Genomic DNA, 25580 nt, shown 5'->3' on the forward strand with positions numbered 1-25580 from the left:
CATTCCCAGTATAGTTTTTGTCATAGCTTTTGTTGTTGTTTGTTTGCTTGTTTGTTTTCTCGCCATTTCTCTCTTTTTTCTTTCCCTTTTCTCTTATTCTTTGGTCTATGCAGTCTTCTCCCATGATTTTACTTTCCACTCCTCTCTTACTCTCAGTTTGTTGTCACTTTCTACTAAAAGCTCTACTGTAACATATCTCTTCCTATGAATCTTCTCCAATCTCTTAAAATACCAAAAGCATTTCTCTGCATCTCTTATTGTCCCCTTCCTCTTCCTGGCCTAGACTATAATTTACCTTTTATAAAATGTTCTTACACAGTCTTCTTCACAAACTCATACCAAATAGCTCACATACTCATAGCTCAAAAAATTCATGAGCAAGAAATCCTACTTTAACTTCCAGAAATCTGACTTAGCCTTATCTATCAACTTCACTGGCATAATCTTCTCCCTTAGGATTTTTCATCCTTTATTTTGTAGTGAAAAATATCTCTCTAAGGATCACTATGACTTTATAATTCCCATAGCTATAATCTTTTACTGTCTCTATGCACACTTACTTTCAAATCTTTATTTTGGGTTTCCATATGCAGCCCTATCTGATCTCATCACATTATTTCTATTTTCACTTTTCTGAGCTTTAAACTTTCCCCATGTCTATCTCCCTCTCACTTCTGTTGTCTCCTCCCACTAATGATTGCTTTTCTTTGCCAGTCACTCCTATTTAAATAATCTTTAAAATAACTATCTAGCTGTGCCCCTGTATTTAAATTCTCCCTTTGTTGTTTTCACCTTTTTGCCATCAGCAATCTCTTCCCTGGAAAGCACTGCTTTTCCTTTTCTTTACTGCTTTCTATTCTCACATATATTGTTTGCTCTAACTAATGTAATTTGTCAGGTCTATACTGCAAGGCCATCAAGGCAGAGACCTTGTTCTCTAGCCCTTTAGGGCAAAAAAGAAAGAGAGCAAGAACACCTACAGTATTACATAAACAACAGTAGTAAAAATGACACAGCATTAGCTTAATACAGGAAATGAATACTCCTTGGTGTGTTGTACATTCAGCCTGTAAGGAGACTTTCAGACCTAAGGATTTGCTGACTAGCAAGAGGGGATCTTTTGTTGAATAGCAGCCAAAATTAATAGATAACCATGCAAATAAAAACACAGTTTTTAATATACTTTAAGGCAACAAAGAAGCACATGTGAACCATAAAATGAATTCACAGTACATGAATAATTTAGCAACATTCAAAAGGAGTACAGTGATCACCCCATATAAGAGTGTAATCAATGCTTAGTTTCCCACGGGTTAAGAAGTATATCCTGAACTCATAGACATGTGAATTCTTCCCTTCTGAGCAGAAAAACAGGACATGTCTAAGGGAAGCTGAGATGAGTGAAAAGTCAGATCTCTAGCTTTGTGCAGCTCTGCTTTGCTTGGTCCTGTGTGAAACATGCTTAGAATACACCTTATGCAACAGATTTTTACTGGCAGAGTGTAGTTTAAGTTAAGTAATTACACAGTGACTCAATTTTTCATTAATTTGGGTTTCTCTGTGAAACCTTAAGGCTCTCATCAACACTCCTTTTTCTGTAATTCATTGTCTTAACACACAAACCAAATTCAGATTCATCCTATCTTTGAAGTTTGGCCCCCTTTCCTAGATCTGATTTTGAGGATAGGATTTAAACATGAGGTTTCCAGAACTGAAATAGCAGTTTGAAGTTAGAATCTACATTTTCACATTTCTGAAAACTGGAAGTTATTAATTCATTGAGAAGCATAGCTCATTTGCCTAAAATATTACTCCATACTGCTTTAGTATAAAACTGGTTCTGTAATTCCCCTCTCAACCTGACACAGTTTAATGCACTTTTTATGAAAGGTTTTCCTTTAATGTTGTATATATCTGTCCCTAGCTGAAAATAATAAATTAATATATGAGTAGTATCAGGTTTCTGTATTGTCTAGAGACTTTTTTTTTAGATGGATTTAGTTTTAGGTGGATTTTCTTCATCATATGTGTCCTTATACCACCACAATTTTGTGTCTAAATACGTTTCAGATTGTTTGAATAGGAAGGCATCACTACAAATAAGTATACAGAGTATACCTAGAGAATTTCTGAGATTTTAAGGTAGGGAAGAACAATGAGATTTTGATAGAAAGGTACTTTCATTAAAAAATTGAAATAGTGGTAAGTGACAGAAGAGATGCTGTAGATAAAGATATTAATGAAAACCAGGATTCAGAAATACTTACAATACGAACAAGCCAAGCCAATGTAGAAGTAGATGTAGAGTAGTGGGTGTTGTAATGATAAGGTGGAGTCTGATCATCTTCCCATGTCTCATACCGTTCTGCATAGAAGACTGCTCTCTTTGGGTTCAAAGCACCAATAGGCTACAAAGGGATAATAGGTCAAATATATTATCATCTGAAGGGCAGCATGTCTGATATGTCATAGGTTAATTCTGCATTAAGATTCACTACACAGGAGACTCTGCAACCAAACTCATTCCATGCTGTCGTAATCCCCTCAGATTGCTGTAATCTTAGAATCTCTTTTCAAAGGCTTTGTGTACTAAAAGTCTTATGGCTTTCCTTATTTTAATTGATAAATATAAGTGATCCACACCTGCAAACTTTCAAGACCTTCTTGAAGTATGAGTTGTTTCCCAATTAATTCAGTAACATTGTTCTGGAAATAGACTTCTAAAACTGCATTTTAAATGCATTGAGCCCAAACTAATATTTCTGTTGCTGTCATTCACCATAATCACACAGCTAATGAAAACTGACTTTTGCTCACACAGGATACTTTGTAATGCACAGTTCATGATGAAAAGATTTCACGCGGAACTGCTGATGGTGTCTGGTGATCCTAAGCAGAAATACCTAAAAATCATGCATACTCCTGCAGGACTGGATCTACTTTCTGACTGAACAAAGCCAGGTTTTACTGAGTGAAACAAACAAGCTTTGTACTTAAAAACAATAGAATTTGGAAATTATTCACAAATTCAAACTCCATTCTGAGCATACTTAACAGACAACCTATACAAATCAGGTAAAAACCAAAAGAAATGTAAGACAGTAGTAGGAATTGTTGGTTTTGACGTGCCTACTTAGAGGATACATGTTTTTCTATGATTTTTTTTAACCCACTTTATCTCACATTTTTTTTTGCAAAATGTATTTGTTATTGTGTGATGCAAAAGTCACTGGGATAAAGAAAATACAACAGAAAGTAGATAAAATGTTGAAACATATAAGTGATCTTAAATCTGTTTTTCCAGATGAGATAGTATACTGAATTTACTACCTATTTGCAAAGAATCTTCAGATTTTAGCTTTTGTATTAAAATTAACCAAACACACAGAGTTTCATACTTAGAGGAGAGCACAGTTCCACATCAAATAATTGTATAAACTTATTATAATTTTAAATTATTACTTACTTTGTATTAATTAAAAATTAGAAGTTAGAATTTATATTATTAGGGAATTAGAACTTGAAAATAAACATATACTGAAGGACTTTGACCCTTTTCAAAGTGCTAAGAGGTCTTACATTTCATTCCACAGAACCATTTTTCTACGGAGTTAAAATCCAAAGTCATTTGGAATGGAAATACTACTACGAGGTCAAATCAGTGTGTTTCACTACACTACTTATGTACCTGAACAATTTTAAAGCTGCAAGTCTTTTATCCTTCAGTGCTGCTATGTTTTTTGAGATGGCTGTTAAAAAGGCCGACATAGAACATACTGTTTTCCAATTCTACATATCAGAGCTTGTTTTTAAATAGCAGTGTTTGATGAAAACTTACATCTTAAAACATTATGATTTCAGTATTTTTCACAAGAAACACTCTGGATGCTTAATACTTTGCTGTGTCATGGAGATGTTAATAGCTTTCTCATACGTGTAAAATGTATGAGTAATCCCTAAGGATCAGTGTTATCTGATGCAGATTGCACTGCAAGACCTCACAAAACATTCTTGAAAGAGAAGTATGAGCCATTCCCTAACACTTTCCAGGCTCGTTTCCCAACTACTGGAAAAAGAAAAAATAAATGTTTTCATTTTTGTTATACTCAGTTTCGTTACACATCCTGCCACTGTCAGGAAACACACTGGCATTATTATAGCCTATAAGGTGCCGATATACAAAAATGGTTGTTCGACCACTTTCTTGAAAGCGTAACTTATTAAAAGACGTTATTTTCCTATTAGAATGACAAGCTGTGCAGATGTATGTGCACTTTGCTAAATTATATCAAGGCTCTGGGTTGCTTTGGGGACAGCATGGGACCTGCTGATATCACCCTCATCAAGGTACTGTGCATCCACTTCTCTAGCAGAACAAATTTCAGTCCCCAACTGCATATTTCAAAAGCTAAAGTAGTAATTCACACCCTAGTCTGTTAACAGGAAATGTTCACCTCCTCTGAGAAGGAAACACAAAATGGCAGACAAACCGGTAAGATTCTATTTTGTAATCGAAAAACACCCTGAATATCTCTTTCTTCCACTGTGAAGGTGCATCTTACCCTATGCTGCAGTGAATTCTGAGGCTATGGAAGACAAAGGTGTCATCTGTCACAATATTATTGTACATATATGTTTGAAGGCACAGTAGAGAAGGGATATGATGGTTAATGCAAGATTGAAAATCAAAACTCCAGGCCTTTCAAAATATAGTTGAAGCTGATCAGATGTCTTTCATCAAATGAGCTATGTTTTCATTCTTCACTGTAAATTGATTACAGGAACAAGAACTGTGAAGCATAACTGATGCTCAAAAATAATTACAAGGTATTTTATCTTATAGACTAGCAAAATTTTAATGATGGTTTAACCCATAACTTTAAATAATTTAAAAAAAAAATATATATTGTTGTATTTAATGGAAAAGGTACTTTCTCTCAAGAACTTGACAATAATTTTCCAAAGTCACATAATACACTAATGCAAACACACCATCATGTTTTCCAGGTTCTTCAGGGAGAAGTGTTATTTCAATTTAAAAGATAAAAGATATAAGGTTGCAAGATGGTGCATTCTCATTTTCGTGTAAAAATGCCTGCACAAGTAGCTAAAATAATCTACTTTCAGAAGACACATGTTCAATTTACTAAATGATAAACCTAAAAAGCTGTATTCTGAAGATTACCTTCATCCTCATCAATATTCTTTTCAGAGTCAGAATTCATTTGTCTTTCAATTACTTTAGGATTCATCTGAAGAAAAATGTTGAAATGCACAAAATATCTGCTGAATAAAATGGACTTTTAAAGTGAAATATCATGACAGTCATCTCTGTTCTTGCATGGTATGGAAATTTTCATATGAAAATCTCTGGGAAGAATCTTTTCTGGGAATTACCCTTCCTTGCCCCAGAGAGAATGAAAGAAAGAAAGAAAGAAATGAGGGGGTGAGGTAGAGCTTGTCTTCAGATAGAAAGTCTCACCTCAGCTTCTCAGGACAGATTCTGGATTGGATGAACTAGTGATCTGGGTGGTAGCCTGAGATTCAGGTGATATAGGTTAATTTCTGTCATTCCACAAAGATTTCTAGTGTTCCCGGTAAACTGCTTAGGTATGACTATAGCTTGCAATACAAAGGTGTGCTAGAAATCCCTGAGCTAGCTCTAAATGGGCTAGTGTGCAAACACCGCACCATTTATGCAGAGATGACAACTCGAATCTCAGATGTAGTGCAGCTGTGTCAATGCAGCACTGTGGAAGGAGGAGAGCTGGGAGCTGCACCATGCTCATGCAACTCTGCAGCTTCTGGTTCAACATTACATCAGTTATCCCTGGTCTGTGGTGAAGAAATACAAGGAACATCTGATCCTCCTTTTCTCCTTTTCTGTGCAGTAATGGAGATCCCTATGCGAACCGGTTCTCTGCACATTGACGGAAAGGACTTAAATCTCCCCCAGTGTAGGAAACCATACACATTGAAAATGCTAATGGAAAGTTCCAAATCTCTCATTTTTTTGTTGTGTAATTTAAAAACTTGCTGATTAACCACAAATACATCAGCTTGTGTGTACCAAATGACCAGGCATTTTCTGAAAGTGAAAACTTCCATAAATAAAATAGCAGGGAGTAAATTCAAAGAGGTCTGCCTTGGCTTCCTTAGAGGTTTTTTAATGTCCATGTGGCAAAAAGCTGTTACCTAAACAAATGGTAACAGTCCATCCTTCAGTAAACACATGCATTTTCTGTAAAGACTTTAAATCTCAGTTGTACAAACTAGCAGCTAACTCAGTTTTACGCTGATGAGGCACGTGTCCTGCTAGATGACAAGTTCTATAGTAACAGTAGTCTTTCACATTTGTGCAGGGTATATGGAGTTTTGGTCACTTTTCCATAGCGTTACAGTGCCATTCTCAGTCCAGAAAGTCAACTACTACCGTTTTAATCTGATACCATTGCTATAAAATGAAGATAAAGTTTATTTATGGATCTATCCCTGTATCTTCACATAATGCAAGAAATTAATTTTATTTCCATTTAAATGAGATTCTACTGCTGCACAAACTAGTTAAAATGGCTTGCACGAATGATACATAGGCAAAGCTCAATCCATGTACTATGTCTCAGTCTAGTACCTTAACCATGAGACTAGTACAGAAACTGAATTGAGTCAAACAAATTGTTCTGTACATTAAATAAAAAGTTCTTTCTATAACTTCTTATAAAACGTTTTTTTCCAAACACTCCATTTGCCTTTTTATTAAAAAAAACCTCTGTAAGGACTCATATCAAATAGTATTAACTTTTCATAAAATGGTTTTAGAAGATATTCTTTACTCCAGGCAAGCAGAACAACTCACTGTATGACAATGCCTATTCAGCCACTTCAATTCTGATGTACTAAACGCTGCTGTTTGAGTTTATTTTATGCTTTTTCTATTTAAAAATAAAGTAACTATTTACTTTAACATTAAAAACACACTGCTATTCATGTCATTCTTTTTTATCTGGCTAATCTCTTCAGACATCTGGCCTTTGAACCAGTATATTGTCAATACATCTAGTGTTTATATCCACTGGACATGTTATGTTAGCTCATGTAATATTCACTGTTTTGCCAGCTATCTTCATAGAACTACATTCTCTCATGAGAGCAGAACTGAACATAGCATCCTATTTACCCAGCCACTGAAATATTCTGCTTATCTTGACTCTAATTCATGCAGCAGCTACCTTATCTGTTTATCTCTTTTTTTTTGTAATGTACTGCGCAAAATTGTAGCTGGGTACAAAGGAAATCTTGAGGGTGGCTTTATTTGGCTCTGGCTGAATACAGGCTGAGCTTTTCCTCACTGCTTGCTTTTTTACTAAAAAAAAAACCACCAAAAAACAACCTTTAAGTAGGGCCTCTTAGGACAGTACTTTCAAGTTTAAAATAAATTCTAATTTTATCCAAATTTGTAAACAGCTTTTCTTCAGCATATCAATATCAACATTATCAAATATAAGAGTGCTGGCAGATTCAAAGTACCAGAGTTTCACTCAGTAAATGAACTTTTTTATTTAAGAAAAGAAAATATTTAACTGTGTGGCTTAAATCAAATGAGAATCAAACTCATTTTAATTCTGATGGTAGACTTGTGTGTGGTAAAGAGAGAAATTTGAGTTACAGAAGCTGATTTCATTTTTCCAGTAAGAGTGGCTCTTGCTAAGCCCATAAACTCCATTCCATGGCATACACATTTTTGGAAGTATTAAGTGTGGTTTGCCTTGAAATATTCACACTTCGATGCGTTCATTTGCATTATTACATTTAGAAGCCTTGGGGCTTTATCACTTCCTTTTCTTGAAATGGCACAGTAATAAGGAAAAGTGGTTATGCTTATCACCACCCGTCAGTCAAACACCTTCTATATTAACAAAATATAATTTTTTCCACTCAGTGAATGGGCGTGTGATGTCTCATACACATGTCAATATTAGTAGTACTTTGCCTGGTGAAGAAATCATTTTATTTAACAGGATGTATGACTGGAAGTAAATGAGGAGAAATTCCCATTTACACTTTAATGAGCAGGGACAATGCAGCATGTCAAATCCATGCATTCACTATAATTTAGGAGTAAAAGTCATACAATTTTGCACAAACAAACCATATCATATTTTAAGTATGTTGAAATCCCCAAAAAATCAGTGTACAGTAAGGGCTGCATACACATTTTCCATACTAATGTTTAATACCATAGGTATTCCTCCCAAGGAAATCTCAATAAAGAAGAAAATAAGCAGATCACCTGGTGGTTTAACAGTGAAAAGATAATCTATGGATCTATGACAGCCTCTTTCATTAGCTTTTTATCCTGTCAAACAATAAATATAACCTTTAACCTTGTATATGTAATGAATAAAACTTGAGCCTGCACTGTCTAATCAAATGAGAGGTCCAATATATCCTACCGTTACGGCACCTTCAGTGCCCATGGGCCCTGGTTTTAAATCTCACATTATATGTAAAAGGAAAAAAAAAAGCCTTGATAGTGGAATTTCTAAACACTTCAAAGAAAAAGGGCAGAGGAATTTTCAGACTAATATTTAAATATAATTGTTCTGAAAGAACAAGCAATATTCGGATGTAAAAGTACCACAATAAGGAGTGCTATATAAAAATGGAACAAAATGAAATGGAAGGAAAGGACAAGTTACATGTTCAAGATGGCTTTGCAGAAATGTAAATATTTAAGTTTCAGCTAAATGCAAAAGACATATGTTTTACTCTGTCACTGACATCATAAGTAAGCCAAATACATCTAATTTCATTTCCACAAAACATACGAATTGCATTTGTCGTGTATGTTCATTTAGGAGTTGTGATATCGCAAAGGTGGTCTATCGTATTTTATACAGAAAGCCTAGGAATCAAAGATTAAAAAAATTTCAAAAGAAGTACTGTCAATTATCATAATTGACACTGGAGCTTTGTATGAACTTTGTGCAATAATACACAAATTAATTATTTTAGAAGAAGCTGGCTTTAGCATCTACATTTTACTACTAGAACTATTTTAAACCAACAAAACAAAGCATGATAGGTGGTTTCTCTTTTAATTCCATTGCTTTTGTGGGCTTTTACCACGTATGTAATAGTGTTAGAATTCTAAATCATTTCAAAAGCTTGTTTGAGGGGTATTAATTACTAAATATTAAGGACAGAGGCTTTGTGAAACCTAAGAAGGGTGAACTTGTAGGAAGACAGAAGGTCAGGAACTGACAAAGGAGATTTTACCCATCAACAGCTTAGCTGGAGGTTCTGATTTGCCATCAAACCTGCAGGAACATTTCTCCGTTGCAGCGTAAAATCTGACAGAAGGAAGTGGCTCCTCATGGAAAGGATACTGGATGCGCCTGCCCCAGAGGTCTGGCTGAGGCTTGATGGCACACCCTGGTTCAATAACGTGAACAATAAATCACCAAGACCTGCTTTTAAGCACTAGGCTACTCAGGATTCACCTCCCTAACAAGAAAAGAAGGGGCTTACTTACAGATACAGGACAATATTGAAAATGAAAACAGAATTGCCAAGGAAATACTTCAGATATGTTCTGATTTTGAAGACTTTTACTGATAATGCACAAATTGAAACAGGATGCAAGTAATGCATAACAGCCAAAGTGCACAAAGTAAGGCATTTCATATTCACTGGCCACTGCCTTTTACAAAAAATCATTAATCTATTTTTCCTTTTAAAACCATTCTGAAATGAAACCTATCAGATGTTATTATAATAAACACTGGAAAAATTTGACAATTACACCCCTTTTATCCTGAGGGATCCCACAACACTTTACAGATTGCACATGTGTTTTCTTACACATCCGTGGGATAAATGCAGCCCAGATCTTGCCAGTTAGGAAAGAACATTCTCTTTAACTAGTTCTGTGAAGGTTTTTTTTTAGTGGTGAAAACCCTAGCTTTTCCAGAGGAAACCACTGGTAGCCTTTTAATAAGAGAATGCAGTTATCAAATTGGGTAAGAAAAGATCCTCAGGCAAAATACTGCTGTGCACATTGCACAGATTCTTGAAGAAACATAAATAACCAGGGACTTGATTTTACATTTCCTTTCAAGGGAGAGCACTACTAGGCGTGCAGTGATACTTAATAAGCTATACAAGCACTAATTCCATAATGAGTCTTTACTAACTCATGAGGAAAACCTATCTATTCAACTATCACGCTACTTCCTGTAGCAATTACATACTTTAATAGGCTGCCATAAAAATTTGGATTCAACCAAAACTAAGTACCTAATGAAGAACTCATGAGACGCTTTCTAATCTTGTTGCACTTCACCACACGCAGTGTTATTAATACTAGAAAGAAGTGAGTTTGAGAGGTTTTGAAAAGTATAAGCATCTTAATGAAAGGTTTATCACTATAAACAATTCTAAAACAGAAATATTTTTATACATGCTAGGGAACAAGCCAGTGCAAGATGATCACTGGTCTTTATTTAACTCATGTCTCTGGATTTTCTTTTATTGTTCCTGGCACAGATTACAATGGTGTTATAGAATTGAAAAACACATTTGTGAGACAAACCTATAATATTGTGAAAGGTCAGAAGTTTTACATAACGTAGGTAGAGTTTCAATCAATTTGTTTACATTTGAGGCATACTGTGAATGTAGTTTAATTTCTGATTTTATTTACTTATGTATTTATCTAAGAAAAAAGGGATAGAAAACTTAGGTGTCTCTGTCTGCTATTGTGCAATCAAGTCCTACTCAAATTATTTTGGAAGTCTCAGAAAAGCAGGCTTCCAGGAACAGTTACAATACATCTGGAAGTACTGCAAGCACACTCTTTCCAACAGGGATATGAGACTGTGACATACCCAGGGTGGGATGTCTCCGTTGCTGCCCAGGATGGGTGCTTGCAGGAAGAGAAGGAAAGAAAAGCAGACTTAAAGGCAGAAGCCCCAGAAACTCTCATCCTTGACCAGCAGCACAAGGGAACGCAGGGGCTGCAGCACAGAGCTGCAGAACAGGCCTTGGGGGGTCATTTTCTCCTCTCCAGCCTCATTCCTTAAGTCAGCAAGTGACAGTAACTTCTCCCTCCTGGCTGAGGGACTGTGGCAAGGATGCAAGAAAGCTGTCATGCCCAAACAACAGAAACCTCACACGGGGGATTTTGCAAGGCTACCCACCTTCATTGGTAAGAAAGTACATACACTTTCTTAGTTGATAGGAACGAGGAAAGATACTTCCTATAACTCAGTTTCAAACCCTGTTTTTTGTCTGTATTCCAGTTAGCCAAAAGTAGAGCCTCTCCATATGCTTCTGCTATGCTTGGCCAGGACACACCTGCTCTCCAGTCTGTTGACACAATCAGAGTACCAGAGCTGGGTATAGATGGCAGTCTGGTGCTATTAGAGAAACAAATACTAGGAACTGTATTATTATAAAGCACTAACTGCCCAAGTCCTGTTGGAGGACAAAACCCACAAATAATGATAGGGACCAGATACTCCAAGCTCTAAAATACAAAATACTTGTTTACTGAATAATTATTAAACCAAAAGGAGGTGCTGCTATTATATTACTCGTCTAGTCACTGCAAAACAAAATGAAAAATCAGTCCAAGTTTTTTATTTCCAAAGGATCAGCTTTCATAAACTAAGGGAGATAATTAGTGAGATCAAGTGGTCTGACACACTCGTGACCCGTAAGTCAGAAGGTACAGAGGAGTTGCAGGTTTGGAACCAGATCATTCAGGGACATGGAAGTAGCATAGTGTAGAGATTCAGTATAAAATGATTTTAAAATACAAAAGTCTATTTCAGACTTTTCTGGCTTTAAGATAAAGACCTAACTTAACCAGACTATAAATATAAAATAAAATATCTTCCTATAAGGGCTGGCTGTCTTGAACAGGATTGAAGCATACCTTTGAAAGATCCCTGAAGTTGCCTGGAAGGGTCAGGTCTAACTCTTCAGATTCATAGTTTGTTAAAACCCATGGAAATACAGGGTATTGGTTCAGATCATTGTACGTTCGTCCTGTTAAGAAAGAAAGTGTTTTAAGAATTAGGAAATAGTGTCCACTCCTCCAGCTGAAAAACAATTTAGCGGTTACTTTTGTTGCATCACATGTTCCCAGTTCCCACCACTTGACAGAATCAGGTATAAATCTTCCAGACAAAAATAGCCATTTAGATGCACTTACCTTGAATCAGAAGTCAATGGCATAATATACAGAGCACAATACCTTTCAAAATCAACTAAACCCCACCATACGCCAATAAACACTTTTTTTTTTTACTTCCATGAAGCTATTTTCATAGCATGAATGTTGAAATTTAAAACCACTAGACTATTATTTTCCTAGTAGCTGTATGCAATATCATTAGCTGGCAAAGATTAAATGAGAATCCAACAGCAAGGGGCTACATTTGAGGTTTGCAAATCTAGGTCTATCATAGATAGACCATATTAATCCATTATTCCCCACGGCTCTTCTTCACTGAAGAAGTGGTGAAATTTCACTGCAATAGTGGAATCAAAGCAGAGGAATTCATGTTTGCTTTAACACTATTTTGTAACCACTTTGAAAATTAAAAAATATTTTCTCCCCACTAAAAGACAGAGCTGACTGCCCCAGGCAACTCTCTCCAAACACAATGAAAGAAATATTGCTACCATCCCAGCAGCTCAAACATGCAAAAAACATCTTTAGATACAGTTTCAAAAGAACAATCTGCAACTGAAATGAACAGAAAATTATTAATTCATCACCAGGAAAAGTGTGTTTGGGAAAGGCTGTTATTTCTGTGTCAGCTGGTATTTAGTAGTATCTAAAATTTCAGTGATAAGACAAATGAAGTTGCTCAGTAAAGAACCATCCACCATATTGATTTACTGAGAACCACACAATATGCAACATGAGTCTTAAAAAATAAAATCAGGTCATAAATATATGTGTGTGTGTATTTATATAATATAATTAGCAGACTGAAATAACCCAGGTTAACAATTCCCAGTCCTGCAGCAGATTTACAGCCCTGTCTCACTAACTGCTTCCTTCCAGATTCTGGACAGATTCCTGGGGTACAAAGCCCAGCACAGGAAAACACAGGCTTCCTTGTTCCGAGTAGCATTTGCAATTCTCCACAAAAATCAGCTCTGCTTTAATGAAATGTGAAACTTTCACTGCTCTACAAACACCTTGTTTTTTCAATTGAGGTTGATGAACAAGAACCATGTTTCTATTTTGTACATAGTTTCACTGAAAACAGGAAAACTGTATATTGTTAGCAACTGTGTGTCCTCATTTTTACATTTTGAACAAATACATGCTCACAAGAATATAAAAAAAGTAACTTAGGTACAAATACAACTTTGTTAAAAAAGCAATACCAGCACTGCGTGCCACACAGAAATAAAGATGGATAGAAACAAAACCACTTATTCTTTAATATCAACGACGAATTAATGCAAAACCATTCTTGGACAGAACGAGAATTTATCAAACAATTAAATTAAGAAATACACCAGAATTTATCTGTGTGAGAGAGGAAGAGGAAAGGTACTCTCTGGCAGAATATTAATTGGTTTAGGGTTTTTTGGGGGGGTTCTACTGAAGTAAGGCAACTCTGCCTCATTTTCCACATCTGTCAAATCAGAGTATTACTTTACTCTTTGCCAAGGGATTAATTACATATGATTTGTAAAGTTTCTTGAGATTGTAAAATTTAAGGTTCTATAAAACATGGTCTTTATAAAACTATACCTTAATACAATAAATGTTTTTCTCACCATCAGAATCCTCAATTAAGTTAACAGAAGAGTGTGAAAAAGCTTCCACAAAAGAAAGACGTTTGTGCTTATGTAGACAGCAGACTGAAAGAAATTTGAGATTCAGGAAGAGAATGACCAAGGTGACTGTAGTCTATTACAAAGCATAAGCAAAAATGGTGATTCTTCAGAATCAAAAGTTTTATGGAAAAGTTCACAGTAATAAAGACCTCCAATTGAAAACACTTTATAGAAACATTTGGAAAGGTAAGAACATCCTTTTGCAAAATTTTGAAAGGAAATTTAGGGTTATCCAAAATGACTTTTTATTTCAAAATTGGAGATTTTCCATATTGAGATTTTATTTAATTTTTATATTCATTTCAATTTCAATGTTCAGTCAACAAGATTTTGACATCTTGTTCCTATCCCACATGGGTAAATCATAAATATGTGAATAGAGCAAGAAAAAAGCAATTCCAAGCTTCGCTGCTCTACATGAGTTCTCCTTTGCTGTGTAGTTTTGATAGGTTACATATAGTATGGACACATGAACAAATTATCATGTGGAATTAGCTCCATGTCAGGACAGTGCAATAACTCTTGTGTGCATTTTTTTACCCCACATTGAGAAATTGAAGCAGCTTATCTCTCAGCTTAGGTAGGATGAGTTACAAACAATGGAGCTTTAGTGATTATGTATTTGATAAATATAACCACAGTCTTGTGAATAAATAAACAAAATATTTACTTGTCTCCTACTTCAATATTTATAAAACACATTTTATTTATGAAGATATTAACTACTAAGAATAGCTATTGATTTGTTTAGTAAAATGTTAGTGATTTATTTTTCTGAATTAAACAATTTTCTGTTTAATATCAACAAATAAAAATGACTCAAGAAGATGAACCATAATTTAAATTGTGAAAGGAGACGAAACCTACACGATGAGGTAAGACCACACATCTATGCTTATCTAAGTGGAGGACAGTGACCTAGGCCTATAATGGGATTACAAATCCCTAATTCTAAACATGCATAAATATTAGTGGTTTAACTTTATTACGAATCTTTCTTGATCAGTTCTGGCTTCACAATGATTATTTTCAGAGTAAAGTCAGCAGATTAATATATTTAGCCATCTCATCAATTGTCTGGTGCTTCCAGCAAGAATTATTTGGTTCTTCCTTTAGCTAAATAAATATAAAACATAAACCTGTACTGCTATAGGTAGTCCCTATACCTTTTCAGAAGCTTCAGATTTTCCCCCAAGTAGGCTTACAGAGATTAATATTAAAGGCTGAATATTAAATTTCGCAAGCCTATGACACTAATCTACTTGAACAATAAAACTGAGGCATAGTAAATGAGATCTCAGAAATACTGGATATGTTTCTTCATTAAAAAAGAACTTTTTAATTAAACCATCCAATTTAATGTTTTTATATGGCACTTTAGTTTTGAAGGTAAAGTGAGCTAGAGACAGCTGACAAAGAAATTATAACTGCAATTCCTTGGTGAAAATGTTAATGACAGCAAAATATTGTTTAATTAGATGATTGCAGCATCTGGATTAACACTCTTTAAGAGCGATGTTCCTGTGCTTGTCTGCTTCTTCACACTTTACAGACATTTTGTCATCTCTAGGTCATTAGGAAAGAATTTTTAATGATTTTTCTAGAAGCAAGTAGTTCCAGTTACATCTAATTAGATGACAATAATAAGCCCAACACATGCAGTAGCTAAATATATACATAATTAACCAGTGAGGGCTTGTACATCACAGAGTAAAAAAGTGGAAAATGCTAAACAGGCGAAAAAAAAGAGGGAGGGGGAAGAAGTTCGTCTGAATTTATTACCTGACTGAAGATGTCATTTTTTTCCACAAACCTTTAAAAATAATCCCTTTCCACTACAAGAAATGACTTACAAAAATTATGGATATAATTATTCTCCACTTCTTTTAAAAGCTGTGGCAGGTAGGATTTAAAAGAATTAAAATTCCAATAAATACAAAGGCAAACACACATTTAATATACTGCAATTTGAAAAGAAAAAAAACAGCAGAAATCAGTTAAATACTGAGAAATAGATTTGAAAACTAGACTTCTAACTAAAGTAGTGGGCACTGTAACCATATTACAAAACGACTCCTTGTTCCCACTCCTCTTGCTTCCTTTTGCTGTGGTGGGATTACTTTTAAGTACTTTTTTCAATAATCTTGTAACTGAGAATAGTAAAAATTACTTGTTCCCTATATCACCGAGAGGGTTCAGTTGACATACATGCTGATCACATGCAATATGGCTTTTTTCTAGGCACCTGAAGTATTAGTATTTAATAATACTAATACTAATACTAGTATTAGGACAATTAGTATAATCATAGCTGCTTCCAAGCGTTCAAAGCTGAAGGATCCCTGAGAAGGGAATAGCTAGGAGGAGGGGGAAGGTGGCCAGGAAGGCTTATGTCTACACAACCAGGACAAAAAACAGGGGCATGGAGAGCATAACACTGAGACTGACTGATAAGTAGCAGAGTCCAGTGTTTACCTTTGGGAGAAAAACCCAGAGTTGTAAACATGACGAACTATGCTCAAGTCAGAAAAGAGGGCAAGAAAGAGGTGAAGACCTTGGAAACAGAATAGGAAGGCGAGAAAATAGTTGGCTAGGGGGCCAGAGAAAGAGGTTGAAACAAGACTTTAGTTTTGAAAATGGAGATCAATTTTTAATTTAAATTGCAATGAGTCATCAGGCCAGCGCAAGTGATGGTGATCATATATCCTTGGATAGGAAATGATCTAGAAAAAGAGAACGATAGCTGAAGTGGACAGTTATTAAGTCATGAGTACAGATCCCAACAGAAACAGTTAAACTAAAAATGAAGCCAGGCAATGTTTCAGAGGCGGTAAGAGGGTGATATAAAGATTAAAAAAGAAGAGTCACAGAAAGATGGATTTTTTTCCAAGGGGACACTTCAGTATTTCAGACATTGATTGAGAATTTATAGAATAGCCAGGGGCCATGCTTGTCAGGACAGACATATTGGCAAACCAGGGAGAGATTTAAGGAGAGATTCGTATATTTATTTCAGTGGTTCTGTTCTATAGAGACTGACCAGTCTGTGTAATTAACAGTATTAACAAGCAGGCAGAGGACTTCTTGCGGGAAAAGACCCAATTGCATGTCACAAATGACAGAAATGAGTTGGTGTCAGAAGCCTCACTTGTGAACATCTCTCTTTCAAGGCTGCTGTTTCTTGAATAATTTCAGAAAAGGATCACAGGAAAACATGAGTGATTTCTTACTGTTTTGTAAAGGGCTAGATGCTAATTAAGCACCATTGTAAGAAGAAAGGAAGCTACAAAGAATTGGCAAAAAGTGTACTAAATCACTCGGTAAGTGGACCTCTATTTATTTGGAAGAGAAGAAAAAACAATGAAGGGACCTATGTATTACTTACTTACCAGCAGATAAACCACATTTCTTAAGTGCCAAACCTCCACATTTCTTAAGTGATGAAGCTACAGCTCAGATATGCTGAATAAGCCAGTAGGAGCTAAATGGCAACACGAACAAAAAAATTTTGATGCACATATATCTCAATGGCTAAAAACAATGATGTTGTTAGAAAAGAAGATGCTGCTCAAAGAGTTCTAGTCTAAAACTAGGCCATCGCTGCCTACATGAACAATTACTGGCAAGAAGTTGTATCTTTTAAGGAAATATTTCTTATGAGATCTCATTACAAAAGAGTATAATTAAAAATGTATTTGGAAATTGGATTTCCAAAGAAGAAAGAAAAGAAACTTAGTGGTGGACTTGGCAGTGATAGGTTAACAGTTGGACTCGATGATCTTAAGGGTCTTTTCCAACCTTAACGATTCTATGATTCTATGAAAATACATGTCTGTCTTTACTTGGCAAAGGAGGTCATGAATATATTCAATACTCTATCTTTGTGTACAAAACAGAAAATCCTGTATTTTCTTCTGACTGCCAAGGGTCCTGTCTACAGTGTGTATAAGAATTTGCTTCTGTTTAACACAGATATATCTGGACAGTCAACAGTTCAGTGTTATCAAAACAAGGGCAACATGTAGTAGACTCGGTTCCCAGATCTCAGGCCCTAGCAGTACAGTGCCATGCAATGGTGGAGCCAGGAAAGAGCTTGGGGATGTGAGAACTCCTAGGCTTTCTAACATATATTTATGTTTTGAAGCTATCTCCACTGCCATTGGACTTGGAGCTCACATGCATGCCATTGTGGGTGGGTTTCTGGCTTGCCAGGAACTTTATGATGAGATTCTTTGCAATACCCCCAAGTTCTTCATGAGTTTTTGGAAGTCAGCTTCCTAGCTGAAGTGCAGATTTCATTAGAACTACAAAACCAGGTTGATCTTGTAAAAAATAAGTTTGGGGGATTTTTGCTTCTGTCAAAAAGTTGGAAAATTTTAGGGTTTTTTCCAAACTGGAATAAAAAGTTTATTGTCATGTGTAGAATTGCCTGTTGGGTTTCAGTCAGTTTTAATTCTCTTATGTTGTTTTCAGAAAAGGTTTTGTGTGTGTGTGTGTGTGTGTTGTTTGCAGGGAATTCAGGTATCGAGGGTGAATTTTATTCTAATTTAAAAAAAAAAAAAAAAACATCACAAGTTTCTGTGAGAGTGTATCAGTGAGTGCAGATGTTATAACCATACTAGCAACAGAAATCTATTTATCTGTGTTCATAGAGACTATGAATCATCAAAATCTTCAAAAAAAAATGAAGAAGCAGAATAGGAAGCACGTAATACAGCAATGCAGTCATGCTTTCTTACAAGCTCTTTGCACTGAAGGCCATTCTAATATGCAATAGTCATAGCTGATGTCAGCAGGACTCTCTATTTCACTAATCCTTCTGGAACACTATCAGATGTGACAGCACTCTTGCTGATTGGGAAAGCACCCAAGAATCTCAGCTGCTTTTAGACATCCCTCCAAAATCTTTTATGAGATCTTACAGTGATACTTTCTTCCCAACCTAACATGATGACTGTTACCCTTCTTGGAAAATGAAAACAGAACAGGAAATAGATTAGTAAGGATCCATTAGCAAAAGCAATGCAGATGGGTTTGAAATAAAAATCAGAGTAAGGGATATTCTTTGTGACAAGGAAAAGGTCTTCAAATGTTACTCAACACCTTGCTCACATCTTAGCAGAAGAGTTTGCATGGGTATTACTTTTTATTTAACCAATACTAGTCACTTCCAAAACTTAAAAGTCAGCATATTGGCTGTCCTTCAGAAAACATGTTGATCCATGTGACTTCAAAGCATCATTAAAAAGAATGACTTCACAAAATAAGTCAGTAATACAAGATAGAGGCAAAGAGTTAGGTTGAATTTCTTCTAGAAACTCAAATTTACCTCCCTCTCTTTCAGGGAATATGTTCTTTACCTAAATTTAAATCTGAATTTGAATTTGATCATGCACTGCTGAAAGACTTCATAGGATGGTAGGCAATGCTTTGAAAATAAGCAAGTGCACTTATACAATTAACAACAATAAGATTACATGAACAAATGAGATTTACCAGTAAGAGGCTGATACCAAAAAATCTGCCAGAATTTCAGTGCTCTGAGTCAGAAAGAGACACTGCTAAGGTGCTGACCAAGCGGCTGTAAGCTTTTCCAAATACAATACAAGCTCATAGACACAAAAGAAAATGGAGTCAGTAATCCTCCAAACCTTGGGCATAGCAGGTGGTACCTGGAATGTAAATGTCAGGCCATCCTGCTGTAAGGTAGGTGAATGACCCTAGATGACATGAAGAGAAACTTGCCTCATGTGACCACCCATGTGTTTGGCTATAAAGCCTGCCTAGCAGTACTAGTATCAAACAACAGGTCAAAAAACATTTTTCTTGAGACCTCTGAGATACTCTGAAGCTTGTTTACTGCTGGATACTTTAGTGGAAGTGTCACTGCAATTCCTAATTGACTTCAGACATAATGATGTCTTCCAGGTTTGTATGCTTTGGTCATGTACCTAAAAATAAATGACCTTGAAGTTTTAAACTGATTAAAAATGAAAAGTAATTTATCAAAAATTGGCTCAGCTCTTGTCTACTCTCATTTAAAGAGTTTAGACACACTGCTTACAGACAAAATGAATACATAAAAAGGAAATTACAAGTGAAGGACAGTTCTGTCGATAATGTACTGGACAAGGACTGATGGGACGTAGGCTAACTTTCCAGCTCTCCAGTAAACCCTCCAAGTTCGGGTGAGGCAGTCAGGGAGCCTGCAAGGCTCTGCCTGAACTTCCTCATCACCAGAAGGGCAGCGGATGTGAAAGAGACGTGGAGCAGCTGGAGGCAGGCCAGTGTCCAGAAGCAGGATAGCGGCATTCTTGTGGCACTGCGCCAGAGGTAATAAACGCTCGGCAGGGCTCCTTCCTTCAGCAGAGATCTGCAGGACTGTGGCTATAATGTTCAGAAACCAAGCTGGTGAGCCTGCATTGGACTGCACCATATGGACTTTCCAGCCCAGGTCTCCGTTAGCTTCAGGGACTCTGCTTTGTGCTCCACTGCACAAGGTAAACATGCCCTCAGATTTCCAACTGTTTTGTGGTAGCACTTCTGTATCACACTGGGATAATTTGATGACACATTTATTAACGCCTGTAAGACTGGATGCATGGAAGATGACTACATATAAGCACAGAGGCAAAAGCCTAAAGGTTCAAAGCCAGTGAGTTTGACAGCTCCTGAATTCTGCCAGTGCCCTACTGGGAAGAACGCAGTGATTGCCCTCAGACTGGTCAGAGTAACAGGTGCTACCTTTGGGTTTCGCACTTACATTTGTCTTATGTCTGGCCTGAGGATAACCTCAGGCATGAAAGTCAGGACCAAGTAAAGATGAGCAGTGTAACACTGGAGTACAAAGTGATGCCTCGTGGAATTTAATTTAGGTTTCAAATTAAAGTTCACTGGAGTGAAATGTCTGAGGAAGGCTCGCTGCAGGCAGGTTCATAAGCAGCATGGCAGGAATTGTAACAGTAGACAACCTCCTGGAAATCTTTGTATATGGTGTAGAAAACTGCTGCTTTTACATTTAAAATTATCACAGGAGTTAACACATAGAAAAGGGAAAGATGAAAGGAATAATGCCATCATGAATGTTTAATGAGCAACTGATGTCATCTACCTGGACTTATGCAAAGCATTTGACACTGTCCCTCACAACACCCTTGTCTCTAAATTGGAGAGACAGGGATTTGACGGATGGACCACTTGGTGGATAAGGAATTGGCTGGATAGTCGCACTCAAAGAGTTGCAGTCAATGGCTTGATGTCCAAGTGGAGACCTGTGATGAGTGGTGCTCCTCAGGGGCCAGTATTGGGACCAGTGCTGTTTAACATCTTTGTCAGCAACATGGACAGTGGGACTGAGTGCACTCTCAGCAAGTTTGCTGACGACACCAAGCTGTGTTCTGTAGTCAACACACTGGAGGGAAGGGATGACATCCAGAGGGACCTTGACAGGCTGGAGAGGTGGGCCTGTGCAAACCTCATGAAGTTCATGGTCAAGTGCAAGGTCCTGCACATGGGTCAGGGCAATCACAAGCACAAATCCAGGCTGGGTGGAGAATGGATTGAGAGCAACCCTGAGGAGAAGGACTTGGGGGTGTTGGTTGGTGAGAAGCTCAACATGACCAATCAATGTGTGCTTGCAGCCCAGAAAGCCAACTGTATCCTGGGCTGCATCAAAAGAACCATGGCCAGCAGGCTGAGGGAGGTGATTCTGCCCCTCTACTCCACTCTGGTGAGACCCCACCTGGAGTACTGCATCCAGCTCTGGACCCCCCAACATAAGAAGGACATGGACCTGTTGGAGTGAGTCCAGAGGAGGGCCATGAAGATGATCAGAGGGCTGGAGCACTTCTCCTGTGAAGACAGGCTGAGAGAGTTGGGGTTGTTCAGCCTGGAGCTGAGAAGGCTCTGGGGAGACCTTATAGCAGCCTTCCAGTAGGGGGCCTACAAGAAAGCTGGAGACAGACTTTTTTCAAGGGCATGTAGTAATAGGACAAGGGTAATGGCTTAAAAAAAAGGGTTGATTTAGATCAGATATAAGGAAGAAGTTCTCTACTATGAGGGTGGTGAGGCACTGGAACAGGTTGCCCAGAGAAGCTGTGGATGCCTCGTCCCTGGAAGTGGTCAAGGACAGCTTGGATGGGGCTTTTAGCAACCTGGTCTAGTGGAAGGCGTCCCTGACCACACCCTGGGGGTTGGAACTAGATGATCTTTAAGGTCCCTTCCTTAAAGGGACCAAACCATTCTAGGATTCTATGAATTGCCAGAAAAACTCTTCTTTTGCCAATAACAAATGGATGTCTATGGCAGTTATTTCTCATTTTAAATACCTAATCTGATATTATATTTCAGCTCAAAGAACTAAACGAGAAAAGATGCTGTAATCTAATCATACTACAATCCAGGTGACATCGGTACTAGGCAGAATACTGTTGTTATTCTGCTGTCTAGTTGCTGTTACTGAGAATGATGAAGTAGCAAAATTACATTTTCCCATTATTATTTCCAGACACTCTCTGGCAATGGTTTGTTGACTCTAATAAAGCTTCAGACAAAGCTGTCAGCAGAGGAAATGGCAGCAGGGGAGCAAGTAACAGCCTCCACAGCAATACATGAATCTAAAGTCTCAGTGATAGGTTGTGCATTTTCTGATAAAATTTAATGTGTGTGTTTCAGAATCTATCATAAAGCTGCAGCTGAATTCTAGAGGGATAAACATATTCTATCAAGTCACAGTGCTTAAGACTTTGACAAACATAAACATATTATGAAGGATTAAAGCATCAGAAGCCTTACCTGCTATAGTGTTGAGGAACATCAAGTATTCAAAGTTAGATATCTCCCGTCTCTGCCAGCGCTGAGTCATGTTGGAGGATTTATAAAGCTGTCGAGGAGTGGCCAGAGAGATTCTCCTAGGAAATACATTTAAAGAATGATTTTTTTAAAAGCCTCATTAAATGTTAAGATGTAGGGCAATGATATTACTGTGATTAATTTCAGATTCTCTCAGAGGCTTTTTTATTTCATTTAATGAAATCAAGAAGACACTATGACCCTTATTTGAGAAATGACTAAAATTAAGATCTGTATTTTATTTTACCAGTACTACAGTATCATAATAATTCAGAATAATATATTTTGTGTTTTATTTTATTCTGAATCTGGTTAAAAGACTGGAAGTAAAAGAAACTGCAGACCTCCTGGTGCCTGGCTTGTCCAGCAGGAATAAAAGAGGAATACCATTTCCCCGTTTCAAAAGGATACATTGAAATAAGTTCATTAAGGTGAGTGAGTGATAGATTAAAGTGCCATGTATTTCCAGCACATGGGTTGAAGATATTTATTCCACAATTTGTGCACCTCCTCCATGGTCAGCTACCCATGATCCCTTCCTATATCCCAGTAAGCTTTGAGATTTCTATTTATAGCCTGGTTTCTGAAAGAAAAAAGTTTTATTCAGTTATCTGCTCACATGTCCATCAGCCTGTCTCTTCATAATAACTTCTGAATTGCATTTCAGTCAAATTTGGAAGAGAAGTAGAAGCTTCTAAAATACTCAATTTCCACACATTTTCTAGAACTTACATGACTGGATAAGAGAGAAAGAACCAAACTACTGTGCCAAGGAAGAGAAAGGCAGAAAACTTCAGCTCTTCTATATTCAGTTTGACAACATCACAATAATCAAATACCAAAGAAAAAAATCTGCAACAAGCAGAAATATCCTCACTGCTCACAACTCATTTCTAGAGAAAATAGACCTTGATGAAAAAAAAGACAAGGAAAATCTTTGGAAGGAGAAAAAAATCATCTCCTCAGATACTTATTTTAAAGAAACTTAAATCTTATAGATGGATCAAAATACAGAAAATGTTTATACCTGTTAAAAAAACAGAGGATCCCTAATGTGTAGCCTATTCATTAATTTAAAGAATATATATAGTATTTAAGTACCTTCTCAAGAGTAGAGACACCCAATGCTTCAGCTTTCAGTTGTACACTAAACACACTAAGTGTACTATTTCTAGACTCTGAATACTGAGTATTTTCATAAAATAAAGTCATATACAAGGTGTCAAATTGGGCAGTGATTACAAAAATGTAGACCATCTACTTCTAAAGATATATGTATATACTCCTACACATGCACTAAAACCTATTTTTGGAGAAAGGATGAGTATTGGTATGAGATTGGAGTTTACAGTTGTCACAATTATATGTCTGAATTGTCAGTGTGTATGTTGTCAATGTCTGCCATGGCTTACAAATTGAGCATACAAAAATGACCATGCAAGTGTAAGTACACTTTCTTCTCTTTTTTTTTAATCTCTGTATTTACCCAAAATAGCAGTATGTAAGGTTTTGCCAGCTTGGCTAGCCTTATTTTACAGTAAACTCTAGGATGCCAATAGTAAATACACTTTAGAAGTATACAAGGAGACATTACAAAAAATTTTTAAGTTGTTTCTATTACGCTTCTTCCAAACAATTTACCTAAAGAATTATCTGAATATAATCATGCTTTATATTGCATTTTATAGGATAACAATTACTTTTACAGTGGAACTCTCAAAGACGTATTGTTCCCAGTAAACTATGACTAATGCTACACACAAATTAATAAATATAGAAAATAAAAATACTAAAGAGATCATTAAATTTACAAAGCATTTCTGTCACAGACTTTCTATTCCTCCAATAAAAAAACAACATTTACGCATCAGTATAGCTTAGTAGCTGCTTTTAGACTTTACCCACAATCTTCCAGGGAGTCCCAAAAATCTATAATCTGTCAAGTGCTGGATTTCACATTTGAATGCCTGATTTCAGTAAACTCTACAGAAAATCAAAATATACTAAAAAAGCTCCTTATTTACTCTATATCTAAGGTGTTTTAAAGATTCACAGTTATTTCAGCAGAGATGAAAAAATTATGCACAATAAATTGGTTCCACACCTGTTTGTTTCAGTTAACACAGGAAGACCCACTGTTCTGTGTTTTGCTAAATCCACCCAACTTTGATCAAACCATTTCTCCCCTTTGATATGCCATCACCAATATGAAGATGCACAAATGAATGGGCTTCCTTTGCTTCTAAAGGACCATGAAATACCTGTTCAAAATGGAAACTGCAGAAGACATTCTGATGTACAAGTGAATGATCCAATTTTTCAGGTTTTATATGCTTTAAATATGTTTAGAAAATACTTCATGCTATTTTGTTGAGGGAAGAAATATTATATATCCCATATGTGGAGCATGACCCACCCCCTTTCACAATCACTTTTAATTAACAAAGAATCTTTAAGTATCTTGTTAAAAACGTAGCACCTGTGTGATGTTTTGTGTTGTGTTGCTGTGGTTCAGGAAAAAAAAAAGAGCTTGGGAAAGTCGCTGGCTTCTGACAAGAGACTCACCAATATTCACTTTTAATCAAAGCTCTAAAAGGGGTTTTATGCTTTGATGACATCAAATCTTAGTTTTCCTACCCCTCACCCTTCCCAAAATCCAGCCTCTGCAACCAGCTATACTGAGATCTGGAAATCCATCACCAAGCTATTCATGTGGAATAAGAGGCAGAGCTGAGTTGATGTTGAATGTAGTTATCATACCAGCCAAAATACGTTTTCTTTCAGCAAAACCTTCATAATTTGTATTTCTTAGCTTTAATAACTGGAGCCATTGTTTTATCTAATGCATTAATAGCCCACAG

At 36.5% G+C, this 25580-nt stretch overlaps 1 protein-coding gene across 7 annotated transcripts in view; it reads right to left on the reverse strand.

The window, feature by feature from the left end:
• NBEA (neurobeachin) overlaps positions 1–25580 on the reverse strand; it is a 513742-nt gene that overhangs the window by 75887 nt on the left and 412275 nt on the right. For all 7 annotated transcript variants that reach the window (XM_087756962.1, XM_087756961.1, XM_087756957.1 and 4 more), the window contains 3 exons: positions 22663–22778; positions 11942–12054; positions 2268–2408 (listed from right to left, as the gene is read on the reverse strand). In XM_087756962.1, the coding sequence (XP_087613088.1) occupies positions 2268–2408; positions 11942–12054; positions 22663–22778 (370 nt within the window). The remainder of the gene's footprint in view (positions 1–2267; positions 2409–11941; positions 12055–22662; positions 22779–25580) is intronic.

Source organism: Nipponia nippon, unplaced genomic scaffold, assembly GCF_047370975.1.
Source record: "Nipponia nippon isolate SJK-2023a ecotype South Korea unplaced genomic scaffold, ASM4737097v1 scaffold_2, whole genome shotgun sequence".
NCBI lineage: Eukaryota > Metazoa > Chordata > Aves > Pelecaniformes > Threskiornithidae > Nipponia > Nipponia nippon.